Source organism: Aythya fuligula, chromosome 12 (assembly GCF_009819795.1).
Source record: "Aythya fuligula isolate bAytFul2 chromosome 12, bAytFul2.pri, whole genome shotgun sequence".
Lineage (NCBI taxonomy): Eukaryota > Metazoa > Chordata > Aves > Anseriformes > Anatidae > Aythya > Aythya fuligula.
The window spans coordinates 10,214,262-10,235,990 of NC_045570.1; the positions used below are offsets into that span (position 1 = coordinate 10,214,262).

The 21,729-nt window shown below is 49.7% G+C and overlaps 1 protein-coding gene across 1 annotated transcript; it reads right to left on the bottom strand.

Annotated features, from left to right (window-relative positions):
• Positions 1 to 12,880: 12,880 nt before the first annotated feature.
• CCDC113 (coiled-coil domain containing 113) lies at positions 12,881 to 19,457 on the bottom strand. The gene is made up of 9 exons (XM_032195779.1): positions 19,393 to 19,457; positions 18,848 to 18,980; positions 17,517 to 17,678; positions 16,316 to 16,471; positions 15,748 to 15,828; positions 15,441 to 15,596; positions 14,734 to 14,841; positions 14,057 to 14,212; positions 12,881 to 12,970 (listed from the first exon to the last, which is right to left on the bottom strand). Exons 1-9 carry the CDS (start codon positions 19,455 to 19,457, stop codon positions 12,881 to 12,883), a joined length of 1,107 nt encoding a protein of 368 aa, XP_032051670.1.
• Between the last annotated feature and the right edge of the window lie 2,272 nt (positions 19,458 to 21,729).

A 21,729-nucleotide genomic window follows, 5' to 3' on the forward strand; every position in this document is an offset into this window, starting at 1 on the left:
CTTGAACTTTTATTCTTTGAGTGAAGATCTGGTAGACATTTTCTGTCTGAACTTTACTTCGCTTTTTCCTTAGCTCTAGCACGGTTTCTTCCTTTTCTCTGCTTGAGATAATACAGCAGAGGACCCTGCCCAGACTCCCAAAGGGTAACAGCTTTCCTATTGTTGCAATTTGATTTGAATGACATTTTCCCCCTGTCTGGAGCGTTTGAATGCTCCCATGCTTCTGCTGAAAACCTGTGTGGTGTTTATCAGTTGTCTCATCATGGCAAGCTTTCAGTACCTCTCATTGTTTGCTTCCTTGCAGTTTCACATTTAACCTTTTCATTACATCTTTCATCTTTTTGTTTGTGCCAGAACATCGTGGTACCTATCCAATGATATCTGTTAAGCTCTTTTTCCGACTTGGTAGTTTGTTATGGCATTTGCCTCCTGCACCTTCGAACATACTCTGTGGGGTGCAAGCTCGCTTTCTGTTCCTCTGCTTTTTGTTTGTTTGCTTTCCTGATGCCAAGATCTGTCTCTGTTTAGCCTAGGAGCAGAAAATTGCAAAGCCCTTTAGTGAATTCTTAGGAGATAGGAGGCATATCAACACAGTGGGGTGCAGACAACGGCGTACGTGCCCCAACCATGCCTGAAGCCTGCCAGACACGCACCACTTCCAGTTAATCCTGCTCTGTGCATTGCTGAGCTCAAGCTAATGTCACCTCTTGGCTCAGCCTGCCTCTAACTTCAAAGCCTGAGTAGGACGCTGGGCCCAGTGACCTCCAAATTATTCCATGATTCATTGCCACACTTACATGGCGGCACAGCTACCAGCCAGGAGGTGGCTTGTGTGCATGCTCAGATCATTATCAGAGCACATGCAGCCTCTCAAAAGGAGATTTAAAAATTCACCTCGGCATCTCCTCTCCATGTGTCAGAGCAACGAGCCTGGAGCTGGGGTAGATTCCCTGAAAACATGATTTTAAAGCCCAGAAGTCCAATACCTTCATTTGTTTTTCCAATGAAACCATTTATCAAATGAGTCTTACACTATTTCTTTCTACTCAGAACAACAAGATGCACACGCATTTGTCATTGCCACAGGGCAACACCCTTCACTCATGCCTGGAGAAGGGGGCTGAGGAGCATGAGCAGGGAGCAAAGTCGTCTTTGCCAGCCTTGTTCCCTTAAAGGCACTCTGTTTCTCATGCTCTCAGTTCCAAAATTATCTCATTACATACCATAGGCCCATACAGCTTTGCAATTTACTCATAGTTCCTTGCCCTCTACTGGCCTGTGAGCTTATTTATATCTGAACCATTTTTATTTATCATCTTTTATATTAATGTTATATTTGAAACCTTCTCATGGTGCTTGGCCTACAAATGGGTACTTTAAATCAAGCCAAGGTAAATGTCTCTATAAATACAGTTGCTCTGGAAAGGGCACGTTTATATTTGATTATATTCAAGCTGTGCAGGAGTGGAATTGAGCTGAGAGGGAAAGATTATTCTTATTGTCTATTTCTCCTACCTGTGGCAAAACATTTCATCTGGCTCATCTTTTTTTAGTGGTGCTTCCACTCCTGCCTCAATGCCCTTACAGAATTGCTGCGATTTGGAGACAGGCAGCTTTGCCTGGGCTGCTGGTAAGGTGTCTTTCACCTCGTGCAAAAGGAGCATGCTACTGCTTAGCTTACAGTGAGGCTGCTAGCTGATGTGCTTTAGGTTCGTTAAGAAGTGTAAAACAGTCTTCAGACAAAAACACTGTTTGGCTGCTGCAGGTCTAGTTTGGCACATCTGTAGCATGACTGAATGCTGCCTTAGACTGGAACCGGTCGGGTTTACTGGGTAATAATACATGTTTGGTAAAAGCGTAAAGGTAAGGCTTTCAGAAAACAAAGTCTCACACCTTGTGTACCTCGTTTAGGACTGCCATTTTACATTGTTGTGGAGCAGACAGTAAGCATTACTACCAGGGTGGCAATGATTTCCTACCTGTTGTGGTACAGATGACTGTAACTAATATACAGTATTTGCATTAGGAGTAAACATTACCTTTTGCTTTCACTACTGTTTCTTCAGAAAGACACACTTGATTTACTCAAGTAAGGTATGGACAAGATCCAAAAATCAAATCCTTACCTATTTTAGACGGATGTATAATCCTGCACCTAGTACTGTTTTAGCTTCTGTTTTTTGTTTCCGTTCTCATCCCATACAAGGAGATGGATCTGCGAAAAAGGTACCAGAAGACTCTAGATGGAGCTTACATTTTTAACCTTTGCTGGATTTTCTGCAATGCGAGCTTTTCCAGTGCAATTGGCTAAGAAAAGCTAGACATCGTGGTATCACTATCAAATGGCAAGGAGTCAGCAGCTAGCCATATGTCCAACTATTGATTACTTGGCTAATGCTGAAGGCATTGAGAAGCCTGCTGCACTTCGCATTGGGAAAAAGCACTGATAATAGAAAGCTTTAAGAAAAATTTGAAATAATACTTTCTCAGAAATCTATTTTGGTTACTCTTGTAGTCTGCTTCATTTTGAAATGCTTATTTAATTTCCAAAAGGAACATTATGTCTTCTTTAGGGATAGGTAAATTCATTATACAATAATCTTTTTTAGCCCCTAAAGCCCCATGCCCTTCTACATGTTCACACTATTTGTGAAGACAGAAACGTTTATTATGTATTTATCCATTCTTTAAATGCATGTTTACCATATATATCATTAAATTACTCTATTGAGAAAAATATATCGGAAAGTTAAACGCTGATAGCATTGGGGTTATAATGTGGATTTCCAGAGAGAAAAGAACATGCGTGTATTTATCTAAAAGGGAAACAGGACTTGCAATGCGTTAAAGGAATGGTTTTTGACCATCTATCTATCTATATATAGATATTTATGCATGACATGATGTTAATAAAGATGGTTTTGTAAGTCCCTTTGAGCACATGACTGACAGTTTGAAATGCACGAGTCAGGAGGAGTCAGGCGCTGTGGCTGGCATGGGTTCACTCACGAGGTTCTTAGCAGAGCGCACCTTTCTGGAGCAGGTTCAGAGCACAGATAATATCATATTAGACAAGAGTACAGCCCTTTGCTCTCAAACAGCTTAAAAAAATGATACAACATTCAAACTTGCTAATATTTTATGTTGCTATTGCAGTATTACTTTACATGAAAAACAAAAGTCAGCTGCAGATGCAGCAGGAGATACATCAGTGCAGAGTGCAGGTCAGCACCCTGTTGCAGTGTAAGTGATACGGGGCACAGGCAGGACAACAAAAACCCCGTGGCAGTGCAACACTGGTCAAGGGGGATGCTGCACAGCACATTTTGGGCTGCGTCATTGTTGTCCTCTCATTTTCCAAGGTTCAGTGAGGAGCTTTGTGTCCTTGCTCTATCCTCTAAGCCAGAAAGATATCAAGTGTTAGTGTCTGCTCTCTGGGGATGTGCACTAATAAAGCACTCACCAGCTGGCTGCCAATGACTGATTTTTAAAAATAACTGAAACATAGGAGGTTACAGAATCCATTAACCCTGGGACATGTTATTATGCCTAGAACAACAAACATTTTATGAGCTAAATTACAACTTTGACAACAATACGTTTTAGAAAATAATGAATTGGGTCCTAAAAGTTATGAAGCTGGCTTGGAAGTCATTGATTTTTTTTTTTTTTCTCAGCTGGCCTTAGTGGTTTGGTTTTTTTTGTTTTGTTTTGTTTTGTTTTTTAATGTTCTTCTAATGTCTGATTCTTCACAATTTTCAAGTTTTCAAAAAGTGCTAATTTTTCCCCTGCTGAAATGTAGCTTAGAGCTGGGACTCTAGGCAGGCCAGTAAATATTGCAAGATGAAACATGCCATGGTCTTCTAAACCCCAACTGTTAATTAGTAAGACAGCATAAATTAAATGCAAGTTTAACTGAAGTTTATGCACAGACATAGCATCTAAGAGAGCTGCAAGATTACAGTCCCCAGAGTGTAATCAGGAGATGCTTTGTCTGGATGCTTCATCCTCTTTCTCTGCTGACAGCGTTGTCAGGAAGATGAAACTTCTGTGCTCTGGCAGAGTCAATGACAAGACAACGTGTGCTGGTACCTGTCATCTAGCAGTTTGTCACCTTGGCTGACCGACTGTCCCAGTTCTCTCAGACTGGAGCAGCTTTAAAAGAGAAGCCAGGACCGGTGCCATGTAAGGTACAGGCTCTCAGACCTTCAGCCTGACCTTGCCTTCTGCAGCATGGCACAGAAGATGCATCAGGCTCGCCGTAGGTGGGTGAGGAGTCTGCAGAGGACTTTCATTTGGTCAGCCTGGGAAACATCCACATGCGGCAGCTGATCTCTGCAGCACTTCCCAGGCCCTGATTTTGCTGAAATCTACAGCTGCCAATTTTCAGGGGCACTTCTGTATGTACCCAGAAGTCGGTCACACTTTTGTAACTAAGCCTGGTATACCTTCATGGCTGACAAGGGCCAAAAAATGATTTATCAGCTATAGGTTTACTGCATTCGCTTTGCATTTGTCAACTTTTGTGCCCCTTTACATAGCTCTGTTGAGACTGCACCTCAAATGTTGTGTTCGATTTTGGACTCCTCACTACAAGAGTGATCTCAAGTTGCTCAAGCCTGTGCAGAGAAGAGCAAGGAAGCTGGTGAAGGGACTGGAAAACAAGAGATATGAGGAGCAGCTGAGGGAAAAGGAGGCTGAGGGGAGACCTCGTGGCTCTCTACAACTCCCTGAAAGGTTGCAGTGAGGAGGGCTTCAGTCTCTTTTCTCAGGTGCCAAGTGACAGGACATGAGGGAATGGCCTCAAGTTCTGACAGGGGAGGATTATAATAGGTGTTAGAAAGAATTTCTTCATGGAGAGGACAGTCAAGCATTGGAGCAGGCTTTCCAGGGAAGTGGTGGGTTTCCCATCCAGGAGGTATTTAAGAGACATGGGGTCATGGCACTAAGGGACATGGTTTAGTGATAGGACTTGGTAGGTCAGGTTGTCTGTTGGACTTGATGATCTTGAAGATCTTGAAGATCTTTTCCAACCTAGATCAATCTGTGATTCTATTATTCTATTATCCTGTGTTTGAGGTCATGGTCTCTAAACATTAAATCTGGAAAAAATGTTTGATACTGCTATAGGAACAATCTTATTCAAACTGGCATGGTTTGCGAGAAACAGCAAGTGTTGTCCTCACTTCACAGAATCATAAATGGCCCAGGTAGGAAGGCACCGTGAAAGATCAAGTTCAACCTTCCATGGGAAAAAGGAGCCTAGATGAGCTATTGCTTACAGGAAGATCTTTCAGTTGTGCTGTGACAGCCAGCCCTAACACACCTTTACCTCACCCGTCGGCAACGATGTCCATCTTGCAGGGTTTCTGCTAGAGCCATGTAAAGGAGTCTGTTTTCACTCCTGTTCTTGCAGGAATGCAGATTCACTCTTGCAGTTCTGGTCCAGGTGGAATACTCCAGCCCTCAGATGGCTACACAGGCACAACAGTGGCTTCTGCACACTCTGGTTAATGTCCTCTGGGTTTGAAAGATGCCATATTATTGCTGGGAAATCAATAACATTATTAATCATCACTACCATCTTCTTTTGAAGGATTTGCTTACTATAGATATGTCTGTCGGTCTCCCATATGGTTCTGAAGGAAGTAATTAACAAGCAAGTTTTACAGTTTAGCTTAGTCTCAGAAGAATAACAGTGCGCAGACAGAAATTAAAGAACTTTATTAAAATACAAGCTTCCAAGTTTCTGTAAGCCTGCAGTTTGTACTGCTGGGAATGGACTCTTTAGGAATAGTCCTGTAGCCCCAGTGAGCTAAATATTGGCCCTTCTCTAGGGAGGGGATCGAAGCAGGATGTCCAGTGCAGGAGACAGATGGCAGGAGTTAGTACTCCCCATTGTGAAATGCTTTTTATGTCACCAGCACTTCCCCTTCACCCCAAAAATCTTGGGAAGGTCCAGGAAGCCCGGGCTGTCAGCATCTCCAAGCCCTGGCTAGGAAGGAGGCTAGTTCCAAAACACTTCTTAATATTTCAGCTGAGATCTGGGTCTTATTTACATCTATAAGTAGGCAGAATATGTTTTTTTCCATCAGTGCCTCTGGGAGGCTGGTATTACAGTGTTTCACATCCAGACTCAGCAAGGTGAAGAATGATGATGTGCTTTAGCCCAAAAGCCTCCAGGAGAGAGACATGGTCACCTGTGACAGCCAGCAAGCGGGTGCACAAGTCAGTATTGCTGCTGTTTTACTGCCTGAATGGTATTAAAAAGGAGTCAGTGTAAATGCTGAGCTTTTTAAGTGGTCAGGGCTGATAGCATCTGTGACACGCTGGCAAAAACTGCCTCCCGCAAAACCACAGGCATTTTGTGGAAGACCCTTGTGTCTGTCCCTTCTGCTGAATCGAGAAACGTGGTGCAGAAAATTAGGTTTCCGAGGCTACCTAAATGGGAAGCCAAATACATTATATGCCAAATAAATTCTATGACTCTAAATAGCTTTAGATATTTTCATGGCATCTGCAAAGTACTGAGCACTCCTGAGAACCAGAAGCGAGTTGCTTGTTTTCAGTGCCCTTGGTCTGGACAGAAACCATAACTTAAGGAGTCCATTTTTTAAGGTTTTCTCCCCCTGTATTAACAGATTCCTGATGTGTGCAAATACAGGGTTAAAACAGGTCCTTTGTTGAAGCCTCTTAGGTTTAGGCTTCAGTTCAGGCAGCCTCCTCCCTGCCTCCATCAGTCACTGCCTCTGTCTCGGATCGGTGTGTGAGGGAACCACGTCTGACAGGTCACCAGGCTGCCCTGCAGTCCTTTGGCCCTGGTGGGCTGCTTGGTGTTATATACATGTATGACCTCATTATCTGTCTCTGTGTGATTAATCCTGACATTACTGAATAGCAGCGTAGTGCAAACAATTTATCAAGCTTCTTCACGTTTTTCTGTGCTGTGTAAGCAGCAGAAGTCCTTGCTGCATCATGGTTACAAGTGGCAGGCCCAGCTGGCTGCGATCCTGCTCTCCGTGTGTTTCTCCGAGGCAGGGCACAGCAACAGCCATAGCCATGACCTCTCGTACACATAAGCTCATAGCTTTAAGTGAGGTATCTCAGATTCTGAAGTTTTCCTTGGCTGCCTACAGATCCCAACCTAAGCCGAGTGCCAGATGCTGCGAACAGCATCTGGACTAAAGGAGTAAGGTTTGGGGTTGTGAGCTAGCAAGCCAATGGTTTTAAATCCCGATGTACATTCTAGTGCGAGGAGTCACTTTGTAAAATAACACCCGAGCTTCACAAACTGATTAGATTAGCACCCCAGCATGCAGTATTAGCAGTGCCGAGAGTCCCCACTGCATTATGAGCTTGAGTGCTTGCAGTCCCTGACCTGCTGTCCGTGCCGACAATCTGCTAGTTTGGGTTCACATTAAGCCTTGGATTAAGCTAGAAATTACATTGGTTAGGGGAGACACCTTTAGCTGACCTTTGAGGATTTTTTTTTTTAGTTTTACAGAATCTGGTAAACAGCGGCTGGAAAGCAGCATGGGGTCAGTTAAAAGGTGAGCGTGCCTAGAGGAAAGTGGCACTGCTGCAGTTCAGCAAATGGGGATAAGCCGTGCCAGACAGCCTCCCCCCGAAAAAGATCCAGTACCCAACAAGCAGAGCTGTTCTTAAAAGTGTCTGTGTATTGCATCTTGGCCCTGGCCAGCTTTCCATCACAGGCCGTGATTGCTTGGCAGAACAAGCCATTGCATTAGTCACTGGATACTCTAGCAGTCATTCATGGATTTGGGCATCCTGCAGGCTTGGAACAGCCTCATTCGCACAGGGCTTAGGGATATGTCCCCCAGGGAAAAATTCTGGAGCTCTCTTGTCCCTGCATCAGTGATGCAGGATAGCTGGATGTAGGGGGTGAAGGCAGAAACTGGCAGAGCCATCAGTCTGCAGGGCATCTCCTCCTCCTAGGACAAAAGGATTTGTAGCAGAGGTTACACCATCACTTAATGCCAAGAACATTACTGCTTCTAGCTAATGCTCTGGGGAAGCCCTGGAAGCCAGAGAAATTTAAATTTCACTCCAATATGAAGAAAACCTGTCAATGAAGTCCCACTACACAAGACACGATCCCATAGGAGAGTGCAGTCAGGCTCTTGGTCTTGGCTTTTCTGGTATCTGCCATCCCAATGAAGACATTCCTGTTTTGGATGTCTATTGCTGTGCTACCAGAGGTATAGGAAGACTGCCATTAAAATGAGGAATCTGCCAGCAAACGTAAATCTGTCAGGGCACTGATCGCAGAACTCTTGCTACCTTTATTTTAATATTTAACAATTAAATCACGAAGACTGTAGTTTTAGGCTAGTAGTTAAAATTGTCTTTTTTGCCTTTCTGGCATAAGACAGGCAAGACTGTAAATTACAGTTTCAGAATGGTGCTCTGGGGCAATGTAACCTCTGACGTGTAGTGAAGAGCATCCTTCTTGTCACACAAAAAAAGCCCCACATCCAGAAACCCTTGTTTGCAAGGCTGTCAGAAAAACATCTCCTCATCCTCTGGAGGTTTTATGCAAAGTCTAGAACCACCAGAGAGGTGAGAAAACACAAACCAGGTCTTTGAGCCATTCCTGAACTTCCTGCCAAATCTTTCTCAGCGAATGAGACCAGAGCCCGAAGGGGTTTGTAACCAGCCCAGCAGGACCAGACCACGTCACCCAAACTGCACTGAGTCTGCAACTGATTTGAAAGCTTTTGAGCATTGTCTGGGAGGCAGATTTCCTCGGTGTAACCATGTCTAACCATGATGGTTTCTGAACACAGAACCTGTGGCCTTCTGTAATCCTTCCCATCCAATCTCTTTTGGCCTTTAATTTAAAAATCTTTAAAAATAATTTAAAAATCTTTCCATTCCTATGATGCCTGTAAATTTAGCAATTCTTGGCTCTCTGTGTATGACTCTTTCTTTCTCCTTTTTGTGCTAGCCTGGTAGGATTTTAGCATTAACAAGGTTTTTAATTGTTCTGTTCTGAAGTACACAAACACAGAGCCCTTTGGCAAGGGCACCCTTCGGAAATAAATTGAGTCATCATCCTCATAATAGAAAAACAAATTCGGTATGGATCTGCCCTCGAGTTAAGGGCATGCTGATCCCTTAGAGAATGGTACACCCCTATGACCAGACTCTTGTTAGTGACTGCTCTTTGCTTTTGCTGGCATATCTCACTCTCCTGCCTCTTGAAATGTTTTTTTGATGTTTTTTTTAAGATTAAAAATTTCAGGCTGGTGTTTGTCGAGGGTGAGGAGCAGAGCAGGGTTGTGAGGGCTGCAGGGATCTGTTTCTTTGGTCATTCCTCATGTGTAAGTGGCTGAAGGGTGGCTGATTCCTGTGATACCTGATCTGGCATAAAACCTCCCAAAGAGACACCAGCCCTGTCTGAGCAAACCTGAGACACCAAGGTGGATTTATCCTGGATCAGCTCTTTGCCCCATTGTTAGAAATCAAACCAAGGCCTCTTCAGACACTTCCTCTCCTGCCTTAGCTTTCTGGTACTCTCCCTCTCTTTTTCTTTGCTGTCTTCTGCTCTCATTGGGAGATACATGGGGGACAGGACTGGAAGGAATCCAAAGGTTTCACCGGCTCTAGTGGCCTTCAGAAGGTATCAAGCCAATTCACAAAATGTTTCCAAGGTCATTCAGTGCCCTTTCCATCACCAGGCTGCTCCATGCATACTCCATAAAGGCTAAATAGCTCCAGTGAGCTGCTGCAGCCCATGGGGCACAGCAGGGCACAGTGCCCTTCCACTGCTGCTGCAGACAACACCTGCAGCGGTCTCTGAGGCCTTGATCAAAAGCCTCAGAGGTCTCTGTGCTCTGATAAAATGGCAAAGTTCCCATCCAGAGACATTTTCAAGGCACGGAGTAAGCAATCTGTGCTGCAGACCTTCTGCGCAACAGCTCTCCTTGCCTGGAGGCATTCACTGCTGGCCACACAGTCCCAGGCCACCTCCTCAGAGGATGGCAAACACCAGCACCTTCAGATGGGCTCCCTCACATGTGTGCAGAAATGAGGTCAGTCAAGAGGAATGTGCCGATGGCCTTGTTCTTCCACGCATCCAGGGACCTGGCCCAGCCATGCTGTGCATGCCTTTGCCATGGGAGCCTCCACTGCAGCTGCTGCCTTCAGGGCAGAACCAAAACCATCGATCACAGCACTGGGAATCTTATCGGATTGCTCACAGATGGTTCAAACGTTGCCTTGGAGACAAGTGTTTGGAGGCACTGGTTGATTTCCCACGTAGTTCCTCAGTGATCCCTGTGGAAACTGCAAGAGCACGTACATGTATGTTCATCCACGTGTGGTATTTGGTCTTTGGACATTAACTAGGTGGGCTGTAAGCCAGGAGGCTGGGAGGAAATCATCTCTGAAAGGCCATGGAGAACAGGAGAGGTGCCTGAGGACTGGAAGAAAGCCAATATCATGCCATTCTCCAAGAAGAAGGATCCAGGCAACTACAAGTCAGTCAGCCTCACCTCCATCCCTGGAAAGGTGATGGAACAGCCCATCCTGGAGGTCACCTCCATGCATGTGGAGGATAAGAAGGTGATCAGGAACAGCCAGCATGGATTCACCAAGGGGAAGTCATGTTTGGCCACTCCGATAGCCTTCTCTGATGAGGTGACTGGCTGGGTAGGCAAGGGCAGAGCAGTGGATGTGGTATACCGTGACTTCAGCAAGGCTTTCAACACCATCTCCTGGTGGACAGCAGGTTAGCTGTGAGCCAGCAGTGTGCCCTTGTGGCCAGGAAGGCCCATGGTGTCCTGGGGTGCATAGGAAGAGTGCTGCCAGCAGGACGAGGGAGGTGACCCTGCCCCTCTGCTCAGCCCTGGTGAGGCCGCACCTGGAGCTCTGTGCCCAGTTCTGGGCTCCCCCGTGCCAGAGGGACATGGAGCTACTGGAGCGAGTCCAGTGGACGGCTACTGAGACGCTGAGGGGACTGGAGCATCTCTCATACAAGGAGAGGCTGAGAGAGCTGGGCCTGTTTAAGAGAAGAGAAGACAGAGAGGGGAACTTAGTGATGTGTGTAAATATCTGAAGGGAGGGTGTCAAGAGGATGGGGCCAGACTCTTTCCAGTGGTGCCCAGTGAGAGAACGAGAGGCAGCAGGCACAAAAAAAAGGAAGTTCCAGATGAATACAAAAAAACATTACTATGAGGGTGACAAAGCACTGGAACAGTCTGCCCAGAGAGGTTGTGGAGTCTCCTCTGGAGATACACAAAACCCACTTGGATGCCACCCTGTGCAACGTGCTCTAGGTGACCCTGGTTGGCAGGGGGTTGGACTGGATGATCTCCAGAGGTCCCTTCCAACCTCAGCCCTTCTGTGAGTCTGGGAAACTGCAGGTACATGTCTCAGAGGCTGCTCAGGCTGAGCTATACAGACAGGTTTAGCTGGGTTGGTGTTTTACTGCAGTCAGTTGATTTTTATCAGATGCTTTTACTTCATACATTTTCCTTGGCAGTGGCAATGATCCAGCAGATACCAAAAACGCTGGAACACAAGGGGACGTGCAGCCAAAAAGATCACTGGTGTAGCCGGATCCCCTCCTGCCCAAGGCAGACTTTGCACAAGCTCACATCAGCACTGTGTTCGCCCGCTGTGGGCAGAGCTTTGGGTTTGTCTCCAAGCAGAGTTGGGCCAGCTTCGTTAACCACAGGGCTTAACCCCATGACTTTGGAGGCTGCATCAGCTCGCAGCACATTGCATTTGTGGTGGCACAGCCTGGCCAGTGGCCGGGCCCAGCCTCAGAGCAGTCTCCCCATGGGGAGGGCAGGGTGCAGCTGGTGTCTCACAGCTATTTTTTCCTGGATCTTGCAGGGCAAGTGGCCCCTTTTAGCACAGATCAACAACAGAGAGGCCTGGAGATCATCAGCTGCCTCCCAGCTGATTCCCAAGGCATTTCAAACACAGCATCACAAGAGGCAGGGATAATGCATGTGAAAGGCCCTTCTCAGTGGGACTGATAAGCACTTACAGAGTTATTACAGGAACAGGGAGACAGGGCACTGAGTTTCTTATGTGCAGGGCTGGCTATATCCAGGGAGAGGACAACCATGAAAAAAACATCTATGGTTTCCCTGGGTCGCCCCTGTCCTAAATGTACCATGACATGCACCCTGTCCTTGCTAATTCTGTTTACATGAAACATGTTCAAATGCTTAGAAGAAATCAGGTCAGCTAACACTGACGTGGTCTGCATGCAGGTTTAAATGAGTTCTCGAACCAGGGTTTCCCTCCAGCCATGGTGTGTAGCCTTCTCCCAGCACCATTTCCCTTTCCTTTGGCCATGCTCATCCCCACTATTGCAGAAAACACCCAACGTGATGGTCTGGGCCTTACCAGGGAGGGAAGTGTCCCAGGGATGACCTGCTGGGAGAGCATCAGCCCTCCAGGTGCCTCAGTGCCTTTGTCTGCTGCTTGCTGGCCCCTCCTTCCCAGGCTTCTTTTATCATAGAATGGTCAAGGCAAGAATTGAAGTTGTTTCATGGAGTCATAGACCCATGAAGGTTGGAAGAGTCCTTCAAGATCACCTGGTCCAACCATCACCCCACCACCAATGTCATCCACTAACCCATGACAATGCCCATCATCATTTTTCTTCCTTGGGTTTCAATCTGACCACTCCTGTAGATCCCTTGGGACTAATATCTTATTGACCAGGAAGTTAAGTGGAGGGGAGATGAGAGGAGCTAAGAATTACATCACAAATCTTATCTGCCTGTGGCCCCGAAATTGGAATTTACTCATGGAAATTATCTGACCTTAAAAGACAAGTGAAAGGCTTTATTAACAGCAATGCCAAAATTATCATTACTGGGAAGCTGGGGTAATCCACTCAGAAGAATGGGGCGGCTCCCTCTGCTAGCTGCTGGTTACCAGACATCTTGACCTGGTTCCATGCTCTGTGGTAGCCCTGCAAGGTCATCTGCAAAAGAAGAAAGGAGAAGGCCTCAGGATGATCAGACAGCAGTGGTATGTTGTGGAGGAAGCTGCCAGGCTCCAAGCTGCGGTACTGCATGCCCGTTCTCTTGCCCCACTCCCACCTGAGCTCAGTGCTCACTGCAGCACACCAAGAAGAGCTCCTGCATGTCTAAAACAGCTTTGGTTTTCCTCTGAATGCTACAGGAAGCCTGGAGACATCACACAAAAGCACTGCGTGGAGACCTACAGCCCTCTGCACAGCAGCAGGGCTGTTTGACCTGTCCTGCCACAGAAAGGCTGGCAGGAAAAACAAGATCCTTGGTGTCGCTCCTCTTATCTCAGGGACAACTCCAGCATCCCTCTCTTGTCCCTTGAGCCCTGACATCTCTCTAGCTCCACAGCTGGCAAGGCTCCGGGCACTGCCCATGGAGTGCATCCAAGCAGCAGCTGCGGTCAGATCCACGCTTCTCCGCCTGCCGTGCTGGCTCTGGAGGCTCAAGCCCAAACCGTTCTGACCTCTGAGGAAGGCTGGACCACAGAAACACAGCCAGTCCCAGCCCAGGGTACTGGGGAACGAAGTGCTGGGCAGACACAGCCCAGCGCCACCCCACTCCCAGGCCCTGCTCAGGGGTGAGCAGGCACCGCAGGACCTGTCCCAGGGGCTGGCTTTGCCCCAGCAGTGTCTCTCCTCGCCCACTGTGCGCACAGACATCAGACAGGATAGGGACAGGGATGTGTCCTGCTATCTCTGGGCTTTGGCAACGCTCCTGTCTTATCTCCTCACCTCCTCCCAGGCTGCAGGACTTGGGCCAGGGGCAGAGACAAAGATACTGCTCTCGCAGCTTTGCCATGAACTCATGCTTGGCTCTTGGCCAGGCACAGCCTTTCCTTACCAGGGAAGAGTCAAGATACAGATGAGGAATGGATGTTTGAGATCATCAAAGAGGACCACAAGCACCGGAGAGCCACCAGCTGTCTGGGTGTTGGGGAAGGCCTGTGCAGGGACAGACATACTGGGCCACCACACGTCCCCTTCTCCTTACACACCTTCAGGTTCCACGTGCACCCGGTTCTGCCTCACTGTCCTCACCTCAGCAATCTCTGCCCTCCTCTGCCAAGCCTTGATGCTCTTTTCCAGGTCAGTGACAGCCATTGCCGTCTGCACATAGCTCATCACGGGAGGGGTGCTGTAGTCCGACAGCTGTTTCTGCAGCCGCCGGTCCAGACTCTTCGCTTTGGCTCGTTGCTGCAGGAGGGAAAGGGACAGAGGGCAGGGACATCCCAGGAAAATGTCCCCCTGCCAGCTGGTGGCCAGCCCTCCGGGGAAGCAGGCAGGCAGGATAAACTGAAGGCCCGAGAGCAGCTGCACGTTTGAGGGCACCGTGTGGTGCATCCACCCCTGCCTCCATCCCACAGACGGGCTGCTCGAGGGTGCCTTGAGCCTGCTGCCCAAAGCTGTGCTGGCCCAGCTGGGTAACAGCGGTGCCACCTCTCACTGGAGAGGACACTGCTGATGAAAAGATCAAGGAGAACTTCAAGAAGGCAGTGGCTGGTCCCTGGGGAGGCAAAAGCCACAAAGGGCAAAGCTGACCAGTATTAATGGCATTGGCAGGAGCTCCAGGACTTATTCTCAGCCCCACCACAGCATGCACATATCCAGGTTATTGCTGGACCCCAAAGGGGCATCAGTGTCTAATGTACCATAACAAATACGTCCAGAGAGTCCTCTCAAGTTAAGTCTCAGGGATTCCCAAATCACTCTCTTACCTCCTCCACCAGCACAGTTTCTCTTTCAATCTTCTCCAGCAGCTCCATCCTCTGGGAGATGTCTTTCATTAGAGATGTCGATGTTTCCATGGTGTTCTGAAGCTTTTTCTGGAACAAGAGAGAAGGACACTGTTAGCAGATGCAACAGCAGCTCTCTGCTACGTGCAAAGACATCTCTACCTTATGTGGGCCCTCTCCTTGGGCTTTGTCTCCGCTGGTGGTGCTCCCACCAAGGCCCTGTGCTGCCTGCCAAGCACTGGCACTGCATTAGCCAGCAGTGATGGCAGCTCTGGGCCACAGCCCTGTGTTGACAGCCCCAAATCTCCAGTTGTCAGCAGCAAAACAGAGGTGCTTGCCAGGAAGGGCAGGAGCCTGTGCCTGCTGGGGCATGGGGAGAAAGCTGCTCCATGGGGCCTGACTTGGGCAGGGGGCTCCCACTCAGTGGCCACAGCTACTGCTTCGAGGTACCTGGCCGTCACGGCCCGTATTACACTGTGGCACTGCAGCCTGGGTTTAGGATGGCCCCAGGCAGAAGGGCTCACCCGAGAGACACAGATCCGCCCCAGCTGCAAAGCAGTTTTCACTGATAAGATCAGGGGCTGCAGCTCGTGACATCTTTTCAAATGCCACATGTTGTATAATCAGCTCACGTGTGACCCTCGGGAAGAGCAGAAGGGGAAAGCAGAGGCACCGGGAGCTTCACTCACTTTACGGAAGTTGAGGATCTGGACAGTCTTCCCCAAAGTCAGTTTTAGCTGCTGCAGCTCCTTGTTCTTCATCTCGATCTTCTCTTCGTACTGCTCCTTTGTAACCTGCAGCTGCTGTGAGTGGACCCCACGGAGCGTGTCTCCCATCTGCTCCTTCTGCAAACCCCAGAGGAGCGGAGCTACAGATACAGACCAGAGCTCAGCCCCAGGTAAAGAGGGCTTTGTTTGGTGGGAAAAGCTGTCCTAAGGACAGCTGTGTTCTTCACAGGCCATCTCACCCCCGCTTCTCCTAGGCTGCTGCATGTACCTGCCTGAGCTGCTGCTGCAGCTTCTTCTTGTAACCCTTGAGAAAGCTGTTTTCTAGGCGCAACTTCTCTTTCATCAGATCCTACAGAAAGAAAGCAGGTCATAGCAGGACAGCAGAGTCTGGGAGGAGGAAGAGCACCAGGACTTCATGCTTTCCTGTGTGTTTTCCCTTCATTGGGTGGCATTGGTAGTACGGTGATGGTTGGACCAGATGACCTTGAAGGTCTTTTCCAACCTTAATGGTTCTATGATTCATCTCATCCATACTGCCCCTAAAAAACGAGCACTTCCCCTCCCATGAGAAGCACTGTTCAGCATCCTCCTGCCCCACACGTGGGACATTGGCTCTGCACTTCCCTGGGCTCTGCTGAGCTGGAGGGCTGGGCCTCGCGTCACCTGGACTCATAGCTGTGCTCACCGAGCTGATGAGCAGCTGGGGTAGTTGCTAAGATAGTCTGAAAATGTGAGGCAGACCATATGGAAGCATGGAAAATAGGTTTTAAGCTAAAATTTTTTACCATACATTTCAGGTGACAGACCAGGCTCAACTTTTGCCCTGCTGCACTGACCCTTTGGTGGTTCTTCTCCTCTAGGTACCTCAGCAGCTTCTCGGAAGCTATGATGCTCCCTTTCTTGTTGGAGATGGTGCTGACGATGTCTTTCTCAAACTCACTGATTGCTTTCTTAACATCAGTCCACCAAATATCTGTTTCTTGTATGACCGCCTGTAGAAATGAAGTCACGTAAAAGTCGAGAGGTGCCAACTTCCCTAATTCAAGCACTTAGGGAATAGGGGACACTGGAGATGACCAGACGTACTCTGATGGAGTTAGGAGCATTTCTCCTGTGGGTGCACTGAGGTTCACCCCGTGCAGCCCAGGGCACATGGCACAGTCGTACAGAGCACTGCTGCTTCACTCATTCAAAAACAAACGTCAGAATAAATCTCTCCCATGCCTGACTTTCAGCCTCTGTCAATCCATCCTGACTTAGAAGCATCACCAGCCTTTCCAAGCCAGTACTAGGATTGTCTTTTTACAATGTGTGACCTGAGGCCACACCAGAGGGACACGGGCTGCCTGCTGCCCCTGTCCCAGCGGCATGAACTGAAGGGAAAGGTTTCTCCTCCCCTGAGAGCTCCTGAGCACCCTGACTAGGAGGAGGTCTTGGCAGACAGCACAGGGCTGATCGTGATGCAGCAGCAAGGAGCCTGCAGCAGGAATGCAGCCTAGTAGATTTGGAGCAAATGCAGGAGAAGTCCTAGAGAGACTGGAAAGGCAGACACTGGAGAGGTCTGCACTGAGCCCAGTCAAAGCAGGAAGCTCTTGAGAGTTTCTGTATTGAAAAATGCTTGGCATGAAGGACATACATCCAAGAAACTGACAGAAAGGAGCTTTTGCTTTCAAGAAAAAGCTGGGGAATTTCTGTATTGAAAAATGTGTCTGGCACAAGGGACACACATTCAAAAAGCTGACAAAAGGGAGCTTTTTCTTTCAAGCATCTATTTCTCCATCTCACACAGCAGACAAGCTTCTCTATCTAAAAATCTTCTGCTGTCTTGTGTTACTGTTAGTTCTTGCCATAATACACAGCTTCAGAGACAGGTGCATCTGATCTCTGTTAGTTCACTTGCCTGCAAGAATCTGCAATTAGGGGGCAGCTCTGGCTCCCACTCTCAGCTCGGGACCACTAACAGCAATTGAAAGAGGTGGGAAAAGTTACAGGATGGCAGGACATATCGGTGGTTCTAAGGTTTCAGGAGAGCTATACCTCGATGTCCTGCAAGGTCTTCTCTGTGTCCTCCTCCATCCTCTGAATTTCCCCCTTCATGTCCACCAGCTCCCTCTCAGCCAGCTCACATTTCTGCTCCACCGTCAGGCCTGCGAAATACCCTGTTGAGCGGCGCATCTTGGATTTGGACCTGCCATGAGTCTGCAACAATCAAGGAAGAGCACAGATGCCATCAGGTAGCCAGCACTGGCCAACTGCTGCTGCATTTTCATGTGTTCAAAGAGCAAATAATCTCAACAGTCAGTTTAGAGGGATTCCAGCTTACAGTAAGGACACAGAGGTGTATCCAGAACAGAGGTAACTTGGGGCCACACCTAGCTGGCCTCATTTGTCCTCTCATCCACCCACAAAACCTTCCTACACAAGCACTTTCAATTCATTTCAACGGGCAAGTGCAGGGCTGGAGGTTAAAGGCAACGTGATGCCTTCATCTGGGCACGTATTGAGATGTTGGTGGACATGGACGTTATCTAGACCTTGTTGTGTAGGACAGATGGGGTCTTCTGCCTCTTCCCGAGGAGTGGAGGGTCTTACAACATGGGCAGGCTAAAGCTCGGTCTTTGGAGAACAACACTGCTTGGGTGTGATCACCAGTTCAGCAGAGATACCGGGATGCCAGCACTGCTCTGCACAGGGCAAGGGCCCTTCTGGGCATAGGCAAAGTTTCAAAAAGAAAACCCCAAAAGTGGCTCCTTCAGGCTCAGGCATTGCCAAAGCCCCTTGCAAGAGGCTAGCTGAAAGGAGCTCCACAGCAGAGGGTCCAGAGCTTCTGCTCACTGCATCGCTGGTGGAAGGAGATGTTCAGGCCAGGAGGCAAAGATCTGCCCCAAAAGCCTGATCATGGCTACAGTAAGAAGGAACAGAGCAACGTGCACTTGGAAGAGGAACCTGAGTGTGGGTGCACGCAGGTCTAAGCCTACAGGGGCTCCTGCAGGAGGGGAAGAGGAGGAGAAACCTGCTACAGAGCACCTGACAGGGCCTGGGGAAAGTCCCCTGCTTTCCTGGCATCAGCCCCACTACGTATTTAGTTTCTCCTTCAGATTACTCGGGCGGGGGTTAACTCATTAGTGTGTGAAGTGCTTCCAGATCCACCTGGCGCCTGCAGTCCAGGAGATCCCGGTGCTGTCATGCACCAGGCACAGCACCAGCTGGAAGGGGAGAAATCAGAAGGCAGCCTGGCCTTTACGCTGAGTGCAGAACAGCAAGGAAGCCCAGAGCTTATCCCGAAAGGCCCAGCTAGCACTCGTTTTCGGGCAGGTGTTGGGGTTAGGTCACTTGTGCAGCCCACGCGGTGGCTGCCCCGCTCCTACCAGCATGTGCACCAGCTCTGGCGGGGAGTCGTGTGCCACCGGCTGCCGCTGGAGAGCCGGGCTGCTCGGCTCCATCTTACGGTACTGATTCTCAAACATCTCCACCTCAGCTCTCAGCAAAGCGATGGCATGACTGCAAAATGACGGGGTCTGGGTGAGACCCAGCTCTCAGGGACGTGCGCCAGGCCAAGTACAGCGTCACTGAGTGTGGCCAGTGGGCAAAGGCAGAGCCGAAAAGGGCTAACTCAAGGCAAAACAAACACCCCAAAATGAGGGCTGAAGGTCTCCCCTCCCTGAACCAGGATGCAGAAAAGCCCCCCAGAGCTGCCCCTGCTCAAAAACCCAGACCCCAGAGACCAGTGGAGCCTGGGACAGGAGCCCTTTAGGGACACGGTGTGGCTTGGGGTGGCCCCATCCCTGTCCCTCTCCCATCCTGCCCGAGCCTCAGTCCCTGCCTATCCCCGGGTACAGCCCAGGCCCCACCACCGGCATCCTTGTGCTGCTGCACCCAGCCCGGGACCCCCACCCCACGCCGCTGCCGGTACCGCTCCTCCTGCAGGCGAGCCCGCAGCTGCGGCAGGGGCAGCACCGCCAGCACCTGCTCCGCCATGGCTGTGTTGTGGCAACGGTGGAACCCGCACCGATGGGTGGGAGGCAGGACTCAAAGGCACAGGGAGGCCCCAGCACGCACAAAAGGAGGCCCCAGCACATGCACAGAGGCCCTGCTCCCTGCCTTGAGCCCTGCACCGTGGCCACTGCCAGCTCCACCACCAGCCTGGGTGCAGTTTGGCCCCTGGCACAGCTCGGTTGTGGCCTGGGGGTGTCCCGCTGGGGAGCTGGCATGGCCAGGTCCAGGAGCTGTGCCAGGTGCTGGGCATCATTTCTGAGAGGCACAGTCACGCTGTGGCCTGACTGGACTGCGGACAGGCCCGTATAACCGTGCCTCCATCCCCAGCAGTTGCTGATGGGGGTGGTGATGCCTCTCTGTGGCTCTTCTGGGATGAAAGATGCAAGTCAGCCTGAGCATGGAACGATATAAACCCATGCCGTGGGGATGCCGGTCCTTTTTGTGGCTCCATGACCAAGCTGGTTTGGAGTGGTGCACTCCCCACTGCTGCGTGTGCAGGAGAACCCGCTGAGGAGGCCTCACAGCCATGGGATGGCCAGAGCGTGTCGAAGCTCATCTTCAGCACACACCTGAGTCATAACCACATGGTCCATGGGAAGAGCCCTGCCTCTCATCCTTGTGCCAGCAGCAGCACAAACACCTCTCCCAGGGGGCTGTCACTGGCAGGCGCTCATTGCCAGAGCACACTGAAGCTTCCTGAAGCGTGCACACACACACAGGAGAGGGGAGAGCATGGCTGTAGCACAGCCTGGAGCCCATCTTTGCCCACAGGGTGTGATGGGGATCCCATTAAAAATTAGAAGTTGTGTTTCACTGACACACCAAATTACTGAGAACTTTGAATGCCTGTTTACTGTTTTTATTTGCCACCATTTTCTCTGCTAGCTAGCTGCAGGCCATGGGCCTCTCTCATTTCCCAGTCACCTTGCAGGGTTAAGGTTTTACAAACGTGTAATCCAAGCAGATGAAACCTGCTCTGCACTTGGTGCTGTGCGAGCCTGCAGCAAGGTCAGTGTGCCACGCTTGCAGCAGACCCTCTGCCCAGCTAGTTTGTGCACATGTAGCACCATCAACTCAGGATTTGTGGGTTTGGGGTCCCTGCAAGAATCCTTCTGACGCTCTAACCTGAGACAGTCACTGCCTCGCTGTTTGGTGGGACGGGGAGAGGCAGCTGAGCAGTCCCGGGAGCAGCTGTGATGGATGGGGAGCTGCAGGCAGGGCTGCTGGCGCTGGAAGGTTCAGCAGCATTGTGCTGGAGGCTTTCCAGCTGCAGGAAGGGGGCATGCAGATTTCAAGATGTTTATCACTCTGCCGAGCTCTGGAAAGCTTTTCAGAGGTCAGCAGAAGACAGCCCGCCCATCTCTGCCACAAAAACTGCCCCTTGCCAAATTCCAGGATCCAGAGCTCTGAAGTGCCTTCAGGACAAGAGCTGCTCTGGCTTTTAGTGGCCAAAAGTATGTTTTCCCTGACTTTGCTCTGGGAAACAGCTGAACCTTTCTAGCCAGATTTGAAAATACTAATAGCAATAAAAAACAGCTCGATAGTATTTCAGAGAAAACTTGGGCAAGCTTTAGCGAGCTCCCTGTTTGAGCACGGATGCCTGAACAGCAGCAATGCAGACATCTGGGGGGGGGGCTGATCCTGCCCTCAGTCAGGTGTGTGGGTACAGCAGCTCCACCACATCTGCTGCGCTTGCCAGCTCGTCCATGCTGATGTGCACACAGGAGCGTGTGTGCAGATTTCCATAATTAGTCACTGCTCCAACTCCCAGGGGCACGGCGAGTGGCTCCTCATGCACCCCAGCCCCGTGTCTCCGCTTTTGCTGGCGGGGACACCTCAGGGCCATCTCCCCAGGCTTCACCAGGTCACAGGGCTGCTTACACCTGGGTTTTAACGCAATGCCAGGCGGAATTTACTGCGGCAGGCAGATATCTCAGCTGTGCTGTGGTGCAGCTCTGGCCTTCTTGATCTGAGGAGCAAACATTCACACACCAGTACTGAGGAGCTCTTTTAAACGCACACCTCGACGCCTTTACAGGTGGTCACAGATTGTAGTTTATGTGTTTTAGCACGCTGCGCACATCCCCTTCTTTCCTAGAGGCCCTGTGGCAGCCTCCCCCTGCCCCGGGCCGAGGGATGACCCCGGGCTGTGCCCCGAGGGGCTCGGGGAGCGCAGGGCTGGGTTTATCATTTTATCGCGTTTATCTTTCCAGCCAGATTCCCCCGAGGCTCCCCCAGCTGTAACCTCGACGCG